Genomic DNA, 12,931 nt, shown 5'->3' on the forward strand with positions numbered 1-12,931 from the left:
AAAACACACATAAGCAGTCTTGAAACACTGAAGTGAAGCCTGGAAGTACTCGGAGAACTCTGCACCCTGTATAGTTTGTCAATAAATCTTTATAGTCAAAAAAGGAACCAAAACTACGAACAGCAACTTTTCTTTTTTTTTGGACCGGGTTCAGAGCGGCTTTCAGTTGAACGGGAAAGGTCTAGGTAAGTACTGAAGCACCCCAGCCAAGGTTCAAATATTTTATTTTGTATTCATATAGTATGAAGGTTCTTATAGTTCCCACAACATATGATGTAGCATGCAGAGGAAAAACTAAACGTTCAACATAAATCATTTCTCCCCACACAAACTAAAAAAACACCCTCATCCCTCCCCCTTCCAATCCCCCTAAGGAAATAACATTAGCACTAATTTCTATAATGCCAGCCAAGATATGCACAAGCAAGTAAGAGAAATCGAAAGCATTTGCTAAAATGTTTGTAACAAATACTTATGTACAAAAAATTCACAAAAGACTAGTTCCCCCTTGAAGCAGAGCACATGGCAGTTGACACTGGAACAGATACAACCACTGGCTGGGATTATAAACCACGTACTGATCCAGAGGAAGAAAAGTTACATGTAGTGGAGATTTTTGTTTTGAACATTAACATTTACCAAAGTTTGGCAACATTATCTTTTTAAATTATGCAAATTATGTAAACAAGAGGAACATTTCAAATCGATCTACATGCAAAACTTCATGTCATGCAAGGACACCAAGCACCTGGATTTCTCTCTCACAGACAGAGCCCATGATGTGCAGCACTCAGTCGAAGGAACAGCTATGGCAGACAGGTGCTCGACTGAAGTAGGTTCAGACAACCTGCGCTTTCCACTGCTGATTATAAAACAATTTTTTTTTAATAGAAAAACTACTATACAGGAAAGATGTACTGTCCTAAAAAAATCTAGCAAATGTTTTTCTTCCAGCCAATAGTACCATTGCAGAAAAGGGAAGGGCTGATATAAAGTTGTAAAACATGGCTCGCTACTTTTATATCACACAAATATATCAAGTTACCGTCCGTTACAAATTATGATATGGACAAATCTAGAAAAGAAAAAAAATTCTCCAGGCAAAGGACTGGAGAACTGCAAGAGGTATAAATTTAGATAGTGTGAAGTTTTCCTCCTCTATGGCATAGGTTAACAAGATTTTCCCCCTGTATGAATCCTATATACATATATATATATAAAATATTACCAGTTTATTTATGCTACCTGTAGTAGTATTTAAATGCAGAGGGGAAACTATCGTGGTTGAAACAACAGAATTTAAATGGCAAGAGCATTTTATCATCTAAGTACTGTATAAAATAAGTAGATGGGAATCCTGCACAGTTACGTCGATCCTAATTTCATTAAGCTAAGCGCAAGAGAAAATCATGAATGCGTCTAACACCTTGAGCAGCTGTATCTAAACTGAATCCAGAACAGCAGATTTGCCTTAACTTCAGGACAGCTGTAACTGCTCCGCATTCCTAGGTGACGAAATCTAGTGGCCATCAAAGCATTCTGCAGTTACTATACGCACACGAGGGCTAGTTCTTGGCAGTAGCATTAAACTATATTCTCATATTAAGTAGAACTGTACTAAGTTATTTAGCAAAGAGACACAGTCCCTGGTAATATATTAACAGGTATAAATAAACTTAGTCTCCTGTGTTACAAAAAATGTAATTAAGGTGAATTAATAAGAAGCAATGCTTTGTCAGCCAGTCAATATATAGAAACATCTGAACAGTCACAGGAAAAGCGAAAGAGTTGACCTAACACCCAGTTAAAATTTTACATTCTTCTACTATATATATAAAACTGTGTGAAATAAAAGTAAGGATGTATATCCATATATTGAACTGTTAATATTCTGCTTGGCACTTTGTACTCTAGTTTTGTTTCTGAATCAAGTATATTAAATTAAAGCCCACCTAGCTACTACATATAGAAAGCTACATATATATCTATATATAAATACACACACACATATATATATATAGATAGATATTTCCTTGTTATAAAAGATGAAGAAAAATAAATTAAAAAGCCAACCCCTTCCCTTTCTCCACCACACTGATATGCTCTTTCCATCTTTGCTGTCCTTCAGACTTTAAAGTGCTACACTGAGTTATTGAGAGAATAAAAGTTCAATAACACTTAGTTGGCTTCATGAGGCTCATGTTGGAAAATGTGGCTTCACAGAGAAAAATACTTCCATTTAAATACACAGAGAGCATTGCTGGACGTCTTGAGCAGATCTTCAGAGATGGAGAAGAAAGCAAAAGTGTTGGGTGGTGCCCTACAGAGTCACACGTCTACGACCATCTTTTTGTGGATATCTAGGCCTCCTACAACCTGGGAGAAAAAGAAAGTGTTCATAAATAGATGAGAACTGACAGTCAGCACAACACAAAGAACACACTTTATTCGGAAGATTCAGGTCAGTCATAATTACAGCACCTCTCTGGCCTCTCCAAACTTATTTACATTTCCCAAGTACTGTGTGCTATGCGAATGAATTATGTATGAACCAAGGTAATTACATTAGTACAATTTACACACTCAAGGGCCTGAAAAACAGCGTCAGTTACACTATTTTGGCTTTCCTCCCCCATCTCATATGCTGACTTTGTATTATGTTTCAGCATGTTAAAGGAAAAGCTGACTTTACTTCTGAAACGCCCTGTAAAAGCGTGCACCTTGACATGAGAAGCAAAGGGCCTTAGGAAAGGCGGCAGGATTTCTGACAAAACCACATGCATCCAGAAAAGAATTCCCAGGGTTCAAAGGTGTACGATTCATGCAGAGAGAAAGGAAGAAAGCTGTAATGTCAGAGGAACTTTTTGTAAGTGGAAATAAAATTCAAAGGCCAAATGGTATGGCCAAACACCATGAAAGAAAAAGCATTTTCGTAGATGGCGTAAAATTCGAAGAAGGTAAAATGCAAGAACAAGAGGATAAGAGATTGTAGGAATGAAAGGTGTCTCGTCAGGAGGTCAGCAGCTGAAGAAATTGAAAGAAAGGTAGAGGAAAAAAAAAATCAAACAGCAGTACAAGACAGGAAGTGTGGGGAGAAGCCCAAGGACAGAAGAAAAGAAAGGGCAATATCATATTGGATGGATGGCCAGAAGAAGACAGCCCAGTGCAAGAAACAGATATTTCACTAATGTAGGTGTTTGCAGGCTGCCACTCATTCCAAGTTCTCTGCAGATGACCATGGATTTTCACATGATGCCATCAAAATAATTAAACTCTCAAAAAAAAAATGCAGACAATAGAACCTTTTTGCTTTAATAGTCTGGGGGCAGGCAGATTTTTTTTTTTGCCTTTTTTTAGAACTTGCATTGATGACGAGTATGAACAAGTTATGTTGGAACTGAAGTTGTAAATTCAAGGAGTAGGAAACACTGGAGTGCCTATCGACTCAAACAGTGTTACCTAGGTGTATGTTCATTAAGACACCATTTAGAATTAATGTGTAAACAGTCATTATTGCAATTTTCAAATGTTCCAGTTTTGACATGTCATTTACTTTTTTTTTTGAGAGAGAAAATTTAAAACTTGCTGTCAACTAATTAAACAGATATATGACATGGGTGAAAATTGACTATTTCAAGTCTCCAGTGCTACATTCAAACATTCTGCTCAGTAAAACGCAGTTTTTAAAATGCACATTTCAACTGTTTGTCCTTTTTCAAGAGCAGCACCTGAGCGGTTACTCTCCCTGTAAGTGACACAAATCCCACTACCCTGGCCTTTGTAAAATCCCCCTCTTCTGCAGCTGGCAATAATCTCCCCAGGCTCTCTCCAAACCCTTAAAGATAAATCTTTCTGAAGGGTGATCTGGAGCAGACGCCTAGTTTAGAGATTGGGAGATTAACCTGAAGTTCACCTCTGTGGAACACACCTTTTCCCCCTCCACGCACCACCCCTGGTAGTGACGCTTTTTTTAAAAACAGAGATCTGCTGTGACATACTCTGGTTTTACAGCTTTCAGATGGTTTGAAGCCTTTTTCCCCCTCCCCTCAGCAGACTGTACATGCCTGCCCACCGTGCTTGGAGATTTTTTACTCAGGGTATTCTGTTAAGCAGCTAAAGACATTTAAAACAACTGAAAGTGCTGTTTCTTTTTCAATCAAATTTAGCTATTGAAAACAAGGAAACCCAGCCTCCTACGACGAGCCAGTCACTCACAACACATCTTTAAAGCTGCTATTTTCTACCAGCATAGAGAATGGAATCCAAGATACGTCTTCACATCAGGCTAACATTTTCGTCTATATACAAAAATAATTAGAACTAGTCTTGTGTTTATTATGTCATAAAATGACATAGAAATTACTTTATACAAGTTGCTGTGCTCTGAACGCAACACCCTCTTCTTCTGGCAGACCAGATTCATGGGGAAAGTCTGCACCCTGAAGGAACCGATTCAGGGCTTGCTCACAGGCCATAAGACACATTGCTCTGTTGGAAGCCACAAGACGAGGATATCTATCATAACGCTGTGCCAAAGGGTGACTGCTGCCAGATCTGAATAAATACTCTGCTTTTAACACCTTACCCTTTATACTGTTTACCATTTTTCCTCCTGTTTTTTTAACTGCAAATTATCAAAGTTTTCTTTAGAGGTTACTTACAGCACAGAATTCTTCAAAGGATATTCTTCCATCACCATCCTTATCTGCATTAATTATGGTTTTATCTACAATTTGCTGTAACTGAGTGTCTTTGAGATTGTTCCCAACCATCATCTTCAGCACCTGGAAGAGCTCTCCATTTGAGATATAACCATCTTTGTCCATATCGTAAATGCGAAAAGCAACTGCAGAAGTAAAATATATATGTATATATGTAAAACTTCCAGTAACGAATGTGGTCAGAGAAAAGCAATATACGTTCATGTGCTTTTGCATTAACAATAAGTGATGACACAATCCTGCACAAAGTGAGATTTCTAACAGCCTTTCCAATTCATTCTGAAAGACATGAAACATCAGAAACAATATAAGGAATGGTGCTACTATTGAGTTTAAAAGGAAAAAAAAACACTTTAGAAATGTCAATAGAGATTGTTTTAGCACCAGCAGTAAAACAACTCCATAAACACTGAACCTCACCACCACGAGTAAAGCACCCAGGTAGCAGAAAAAATCAAAGCCTTCCAGGGAACAGATGAATCAAAATCCCACCTAGTTACTTTGCTGTAAACAGTTTAGCATTAAGATGAATTTATTTTTAAACATTTCAGTACAGCAGATTTCCTTCCCAAATCTATATTCTGTCTTAGTTATTGAAAGCTACATCTATGACTCAACCTATCCCTTCCCCACTCCAAAAGCCTGGGTCATGTTGTGTTCCTGAGATGCAGTTCTCAAACAATAATTTTAGTGCTGGTCTACTGCAATAGCAAAGAATTTCATATTTTTCATATACTCCCATAAAGCAAAGCACATAGCTAACAGTTTTGTTAACTAAGTATCCTTAAATGATTCCCCCCCCCTTTTTTTTTTTTTCAAATGGGAACCACCTGACAATATTCAGAAGGCAATGTCCTCAAACATTCCCCACAGAACAGAGTGCTGGCAAATTCTTCACACGTGACAAGGTGTGCAAAAAGCTTACAATCTACCTTCATCATCTCCCACTCTTTTAGAGCAATCTGGATTCACTGATTTCTCAGAGTTAACTAACAAAGGTATATTTTTAAGGATCAAAAACGTTTTGTTAAGGAAATTCAAAATACTTACACCTCAACTTCTGTTCCTTATCTCCTTTGACACTGAACTGGGAGACTCCTTCTATAAATTCTAAATAATACAAGAAAAACGTTTACAAAAAGATATTTTTTTTAACACAACAAGGAAACCAACATTCAGAAGTTGCCAGTAAATTGCCCTAAAAATCTTTAAAATATTGCCTACCTTGTGACACCTAAGTGTCCACATACTTTGATACTTTAATGTTGTTTCATGTGAAGTACTTTAAATCCAATACTGCACTCACTGAACCAACTTGTTCACACCAGAATTTAACTAATTCTGAACTAGACTTTCACCAGGTTCTGATACAAAACTCCATTGAGATTTGTACTAAATCTACTTCAGTGGAGTTTCTCATTATAGAGCTCCTTCTCAAGATTGGTTTCTCAACTTAATGCAAGAGTTTCATGTAACTGTAAACTGCTCAAAAAAAAAAGACCCTAATAAAGTATTTTTATGTAAGAAACAGGGTAAAAAGAAAATTTATACTGTTGAACAATGAAGTCATTATCCCAGGAGCAAACTCTTCACTTGCCAAAAACCCTGGGATGAGATCCCATAACTAGACTTCCTAGAACTTTGGGTGGTAAAAAGGACAACAGTGCAAAACAGCAAGCTAAACTATGGTATAGAAAGAAGAGAGGTACAGCAATATAGCATTAGATTAAAAGGCCTACTACAATTTCAACAAGTTTTGTGAAAATATGTCAACAGTTCCTATAATATTCATCAACAACGTGCTTGACTGGTAACATGAGCTTTACTGTTATAGTTATGAAAGATTAGTCTAAACTTTGGGTCTTTCAACAAAAGAATGCAAGTTTCCTCACACTTGTAGTTTTCTTTTTCATAGAATCACAGAATGGTTCGAGTTGGAAGGGATCTTGGAGATCACCCAGTTCCACTCCCCTGCCCTGGGCAGGGACACCTCCCACCAGACCAGGCTGCTCAAAGCCCCATCCAGCCTGGCCTTGAACACCTCCAGGGATGGGGCAGCCACAGCTGCTCTGGGCAACCTGGGCCAGGGTCTCACCACCCTCATCATAAAAAAATTCTTATATGCAATCTATCCTCTTTCAGTTTAAAATCTTTCCTTTGAGCTTCCCTCTGAGATAGAAATAAAGTAATTAAATGAATCAAACTTGGCCAGATGACGACAACAGAATTCATTGCCACTTACTGCAACAGCATCATTTTACCATGGAAAATTGATTTTGACAACTTCCTGTTCCCACCCAAGAACAACAGCTCTTGATAATTATATTAATCACAGCTCAATGTCACATACAATATAGCATCATCTTTCATCACGGCCTATTTTTCACAAGAGGATTTTGAACAATTACATACAACAATTACTGCTTTGGGAACTGATACCAAGAAAAAGCCTCAAAACCTCAACGTTCCAATTACACTGTAGTTTCTCCCTATAGAAATTTCTGGGGTTTTGTAAAGGTTATCAGCTTTTGTATTTTAACATTTTATTTAAAATGTCAGCCTGACAATATAAAAGACATTTAAGAATTTTCTCCAATAAAAAAAAGCCACCAAAACTCAAGAAAAACTGATTAATCTTTTCTAGTCATGAGCAACAAGAGCTACTAAGTTTTACTTGAACGGAAGTTACAGACTATCACTTCTAAGAGTCAGAGACTGTTTTATCATCAACTACTAATGAAGATTTTTAACCTGCTGGCCCTTTTAACCACAAATACTTAAAATAAGGCTAAAATTTTGGAGGAATTTACCAAATCAAAACTTTTCTCTTGAAGTGTCTACTTAAGATCATAAAAAGAATCCTGTAAAGAAAGTATCAATACAAAAATATGGACCACATTCCCAATTTTAGAAAACTATTTTCGAAATACTCCAAAAATCTCATAACATTTAGATAAATACAACTGATGCACAGACAGGTGATGCACACACCACTTACACAATCTATCCCACTTTTTTCAGTCTCTTCAGCCTAAGAATAGACTTCAGATAGCACCACAATTAAGAGTATGAATTGGTGTACTTCAAGAGATACTTAACGAGTAGTTTTAAATCAGTATGACCTGGAAAGCTATTCCTAAACAATCTGCTCTTTTAAGCATTTCATTCAGGAGTGCCCTAATACACCAGAGAAACTAGTTTTACTGGTACTCAGTTTCCCAAGGAATTAGCACCTTATTTTGATTAACAAGTTTCCTTCGCCCTTCCTTTCTTGCAAAATTAGATTGCAATAAAATACCACCACCTGTCACAAAACACTGCATCTTACCTTTGAAGTCAACTTCTCCATTTCCGTCTGTGTCAAATATATCTATTACTCGCTGTACTAATGGGTTCTGTTGCAATTCAGGTAAAGACATGAACTCTTCCACACTCAAAGAGCCAGAGTTGTCCAAATCAAGCTTCTTAAATCTCTTTCCTAGTCGTTTTATCTCATCAGCATCAACTGAAAGGAAAAAAAACAAACAAAAAATCCACACCTATTCTCAGAAATGCTTCAGTAAACTCTTTGCCAGTTAAATACAGTGCACATTTCTTCATTGCTTTTCTACCAGAATTTCTGCTACTTTATTACAACTATTAAACAGTCTCATGGAAGATTATAAAGGTAATGTCAAATTCTGAAGACAAACACAAGTCTTTTCATTTTAAATAAGCCTTACCTTTTTTCCTCCCTGCACCAGCCATAATACAGTTAGCCCTGTGACTCACAGAATAGCACATGCTGACACAACGTTTTTAAGGATTGAGGGTGCTTAGCTAGTTCTTAGTCAGACAGCTCTTATAAATACCAGGTATGAAGAAACTAAAGAAGAAACCAGGTTTTCTTTGAAGGAGCTAGCATTACATTAACACTAGATAAGATAAGTTAGAAAGACAATTATACTAGTAAGCGTATTAGTAAAACTAGTGCTTCTTTAGCACAGCAAACATGTGAGATCTCCTGGGATACATGCCAAGTTAAGCAGGTTAACGCAGTCCTACTGTTGACCAGTTATCACTCACCTACTCAAAACATCACACAGACAGACCTAAGATAACTTTTTTTTCCTCTGTCTCAAACAGAAAAAGACATACCTGTAGCCTTGACCTGCATACATCTTTTTTTTTTTGTTCCTAGAATTTAAAGCAGACTCAGGTTCTGCAGCAGCACCACTTCATCTATCTTCTTCAAATGTGCAGAGAATCTCAGTTAAAGCATATAACCTAGTACCCTACTTTACACCTTGGATTTTGCCAGGAATAGACTAAATCCGAGAATCCATAAAAATTACTAAAAGAAATCTTGTACTCTGTTACCACTGAAAAGCTTGAAACATTTTCCCTGAAAATTACCTATTGGCAGCTTGATTTATGAGACCTAAGTTAGTTCACAAATTGCTCACCATGTTTGGGTATGAAGGAGGAACTGAGGTTCTTAGGAAGTCTTAGAAAGCAGCCAGCATAGAGCAAGCCACAGCAAACAGATCTTGCAGAACCTGAAGCTTTTACACTCTCCATACCAATTTCTTTCCTAACATGAACAGTCTCCTCTGCATTTCTTACCTTCATTTAGTGCACTTGCTCCAATAGTAAAAGGAATTGTTTTTTTAACTTCTACAAGGCACATACATACCCCCGATCCACTTTACATCACATTAATACCTTCTTAGGCTTTTGTAAAAGCGCAGCATAAAAACAAACAGCACTTAGTCTTTCCAGTACATCAGGTCAGCCAAGATGCAGAGCTTTATGTTTGGAAACTGTAGCCAATTCAGAGACCAGATCCTCTACCAAAGCAGTCAAAAACTTCCACTTAAATTTCTTGATATCGTTGTCTAAAAGCCAACCAGACACAAATCCAGAGACAGACACAACTGCAGTACTTCAGAATGAAATGGAGAGAGCGCACTTGAAGTCCAGAAGCACAAAAGTATTTTGCCCGAATAGTAAATTCTGACATTCTGCGGTTAGTCATTCTTGGTAACTGCTTGCAACTAGAGAGGCAAAAAAGGGTCGATACTGCCAGAATAATCTTCCCTTTGCTGTGCCAGCAAGCGACAGATCTGACTGCTTCTAGGGCTATAAAAATAAAGCTAAACAGCATTTGCAGAGGCTTAAAGTAGTTCCCTCAGTTTCCAGTATGCAATTTGGCATTTCAATTAATTAGGTTCTCGACTGCAAAAAAGCCCTGTTCTTCTTTCCACCAGTTTATGCAGAAGCCTAGAATGTGATTGAAGGTGTACCCTTAACAGCAGGACACCGCAGCGCAGCGTCAAGAACACATTACTGTCGACACAGCTACACAGAAACCCCTTCGGATCATGTGAAAGGAGCCATATCACCATATGGTAAGCTGCGTGTAGAACATAATCATTAGACTAAAAGACGACAGTATTAAAAGAGAATGGCAAAGCAGAGCTCCACTGGCAATTAGCCCAAACAGTTGCTTATGAGTTCTGCCAGCACAAAATGCTGCTTCTCACCAATTTGCTGAAGGTATTTGCCAAGTATTGCTTCTGTCCACAGAAACTCCTTGGTTTCCATTTTCCTCAAAATCTTAAAACTGTAAATGGAGTCAGTCTTCGAAATGGCGGGCACGATTCTATCCTCACTCCCTGCCCTGAAGTTATCAGACCTGCTACAGTTTAATGCAAAGCCAGCACCTTGGCAAGCTGTTAACACGGGAATCTCATTTTTAGTGCAAGCTCTACACTCCAGACTCGCAACTCACAGAGTTAATATCCTGAAAAAAAATCCTCACAGCACAAGCATTTAAAAAGTACAAAAACATTAAGTATGGCTTGTCACACTATGTAAACACACTTTCCAATGTAAAATGAACGTACAAATAGAGATAATTTTTACCCAAATTACAATCATGTATATAAGGACTTGTCCAGCCATGACATCAGCCTCTCTACTTTTATTAGCCATGTTTAAAATCATAGCCTGCTCCAACCACAACTCCCTTACTTCCTTTACCTGCACTCAGAAATCACAACATCTTTCAAGTAACTGGCCATTTATTTTTGTTATGACAAATCCCTCACAAATGATCTATTTCTGAAATCAGAAGTTTGCAATTGCATCTAGAACCCATGCTGGGAAACATTAAAACAACATCCATGAGGTTTACTATTAGAACTATTTCCTACTGGAAAAAAAACCAAGAACAATAAAAGGTACATGAATTATTTCTTTAAATTATTTGTTTTTTAAAATTAACTTAATAAAACAACTAAATAGGAAATGGAAAGTATTACCTATAGTGTATATAATGCACTGTTACCAGATCAGTGAAATCTCACTTCCAATATTAATAGAAAGACTAGCACTGACTAAAAATGAAAGATTAAAGTCTCCGAAACAGCCTGAAATACTTCATAGTTCTGCAATTTCACAAAATCAGAGTAGAGAAAAAAGAAAGAAGCATTAACACAGCTGGATCTCTTCTCCCTTGCCAGACAAACTCATGAGTTAATGAATTGCAAGTTTTTAAACATTTATAACTTACACTTAAGAAAATCCTAAGTATCAGAACACAGCAATGACATTTTTACAGATGAGGATGCAAACAAAGAGATACCTGAGCCAGGACTGAAGACCATCAAAGTCATCGCTCAGAATCCCAAAGTCACATTAAGCAGTCTTATTTCCTGGTTTAGGAGCTAAAGACCATGGTATTTTTCCTCACAAATATACAAGCAGAGACTGAAAGTGAGACTCAGAGTTCTGTCAATGTTCTGCTATGAAGTGGAACCAAATACCACGCATACAAGTCACTCAAACACTGCCACATAGCTTTAAATTATTACAGCTGGCACAAAAGACAGACAAGACCAACCCTGCCGTTACGCTGGCCTGCTCAAGTAGAAAGAGAAGATCTTCCACACAAGATGTGCTAAGAAAACAAACTTTTTCCAGAAAGGTATTTTATCACAAGCTAATCTATCTCTAGCCGGACCCGTCAATGTGAATTAAAAAAACCCAACATTTAAACAGGACATTCAGAAACTGATCCAACACACACAATGTTAACAAGCAATGCTACAGTAAAAATATATCCTCTGCCATCATGTGCATTTGCAATTAGCCAGATACTTAGATTTACAAACCAGCAATGCTAAGAGAAGAATAAAGCACCCAATTTATTTTCTTCTTTTGAAGATCGTAGTCAAGGAGGTCAAAATTATGGATGATAAAGACAAGAATCAGATGATGGGAAGGGGAAGAGGTTGGAGATGCATGTCAGATTATTTCTCAGAATGCTTTTTGTCTTTTGTTGAACTCCAGCAGAGCAATGATGGCCTAAATTATGAAATTATAGAGTCTTCATACTTAAAAAACGTTAATTCCTCTTTCTCCACACATACCCATGTCCAATTTGATAGCTCATATGGTCAATTCCAGTCCACCTGCAATACAGAGTCCAGGTACAGATGCTGAGCAGCAGTTTTCTACTAGAAATGGGTATTAGAAATTTCTCATTCCAAACCTCAAGACATTCAAGCAAAGAGTTTGCCTACATTAGAGAGTGAGACGGGTTCTACTCTTGGGGGCAAAAAAACAAGTCAAAGAACAGTACTGAAGAAATTAATATCTCTGCAAAAAGCTGACCAAGTATCAACCTTGTCTAACATTTTGCTTCTGGCAATGGACACACCATGGACGAGAGCGGTTAGAGAAGAAAATAATGAAAAATCAAAGTAATTACAGGAACAGGAAAGTTCATGAGCCTCTGTTCATAATGAACATACGCATAAAAACATCTGCAGGTCAGTGTTTCATAATTGAATGTATGAATTTCATATAAGAACAATTTCATTATTTTCTCCCTAAATATATTGCAAGCACCCCACCTACCTTTAAAATCCTTTCTACAAGCTGAAATTTAAGAAGCTTATACACTTTTTCATATTTCAGTCATATTTCAGTAACATATTTGTCTTCATAAAATAGCTTTAAAAATAAAATAATAAGAACATAAAGTAAGGGATGAATGCATTATAGTATAAGCCTTATTTTAAATTTGCACAGTTTTGTCTATTCTTTCTTCCTTTCATTCACAGTCATCACTTCTGCTGATTATCTCTGCCTGGGCTGAACTTACCTGAAAAACATGTAGGTTTGCAGGTTTTCTGCATTTGGGTTTGGGGATTTTTTTGTTT

General features: G+C 37.2%; 1 protein-coding gene across 1 annotated transcript in view; it reads right to left on the minus strand.

The window, feature by feature from the left end:
• Positions 1-207: 207 nt before the first annotated feature.
• Positions 208-12,931, minus strand: part of PPP3R1 (protein phosphatase 3 regulatory subunit B, alpha) — a 40,510-nt gene continuing 27,786 nt past the window's right edge. The window contains exons 3-6 of the mRNA XM_074579282.1: positions 8,050-8,226; positions 5,772-5,831; positions 4,662-4,846; positions 208-2,376 (exon numbers count right to left, since the gene is read on the minus strand). Of these exons, the coding sequence (XP_074435383.1) occupies positions 2,329-2,376; positions 4,662-4,846; positions 5,772-5,831; positions 8,050-8,226 (470 nt within the window). The 3' untranslated portion in view covers positions 208-2,328. The remainder of the gene's footprint in view (positions 2,377-4,661; positions 4,847-5,771; positions 5,832-8,049; positions 8,227-12,931) is intronic.

The sequence above is a fragment of the Larus michahellis genome, chromosome 3 (assembly GCF_964199755.1).
Source record: "Larus michahellis chromosome 3, bLarMic1.1, whole genome shotgun sequence".
NCBI classification, from domain to species: Eukaryota; Metazoa; Chordata; class Aves; order Charadriiformes; family Laridae; genus Larus; species Larus michahellis.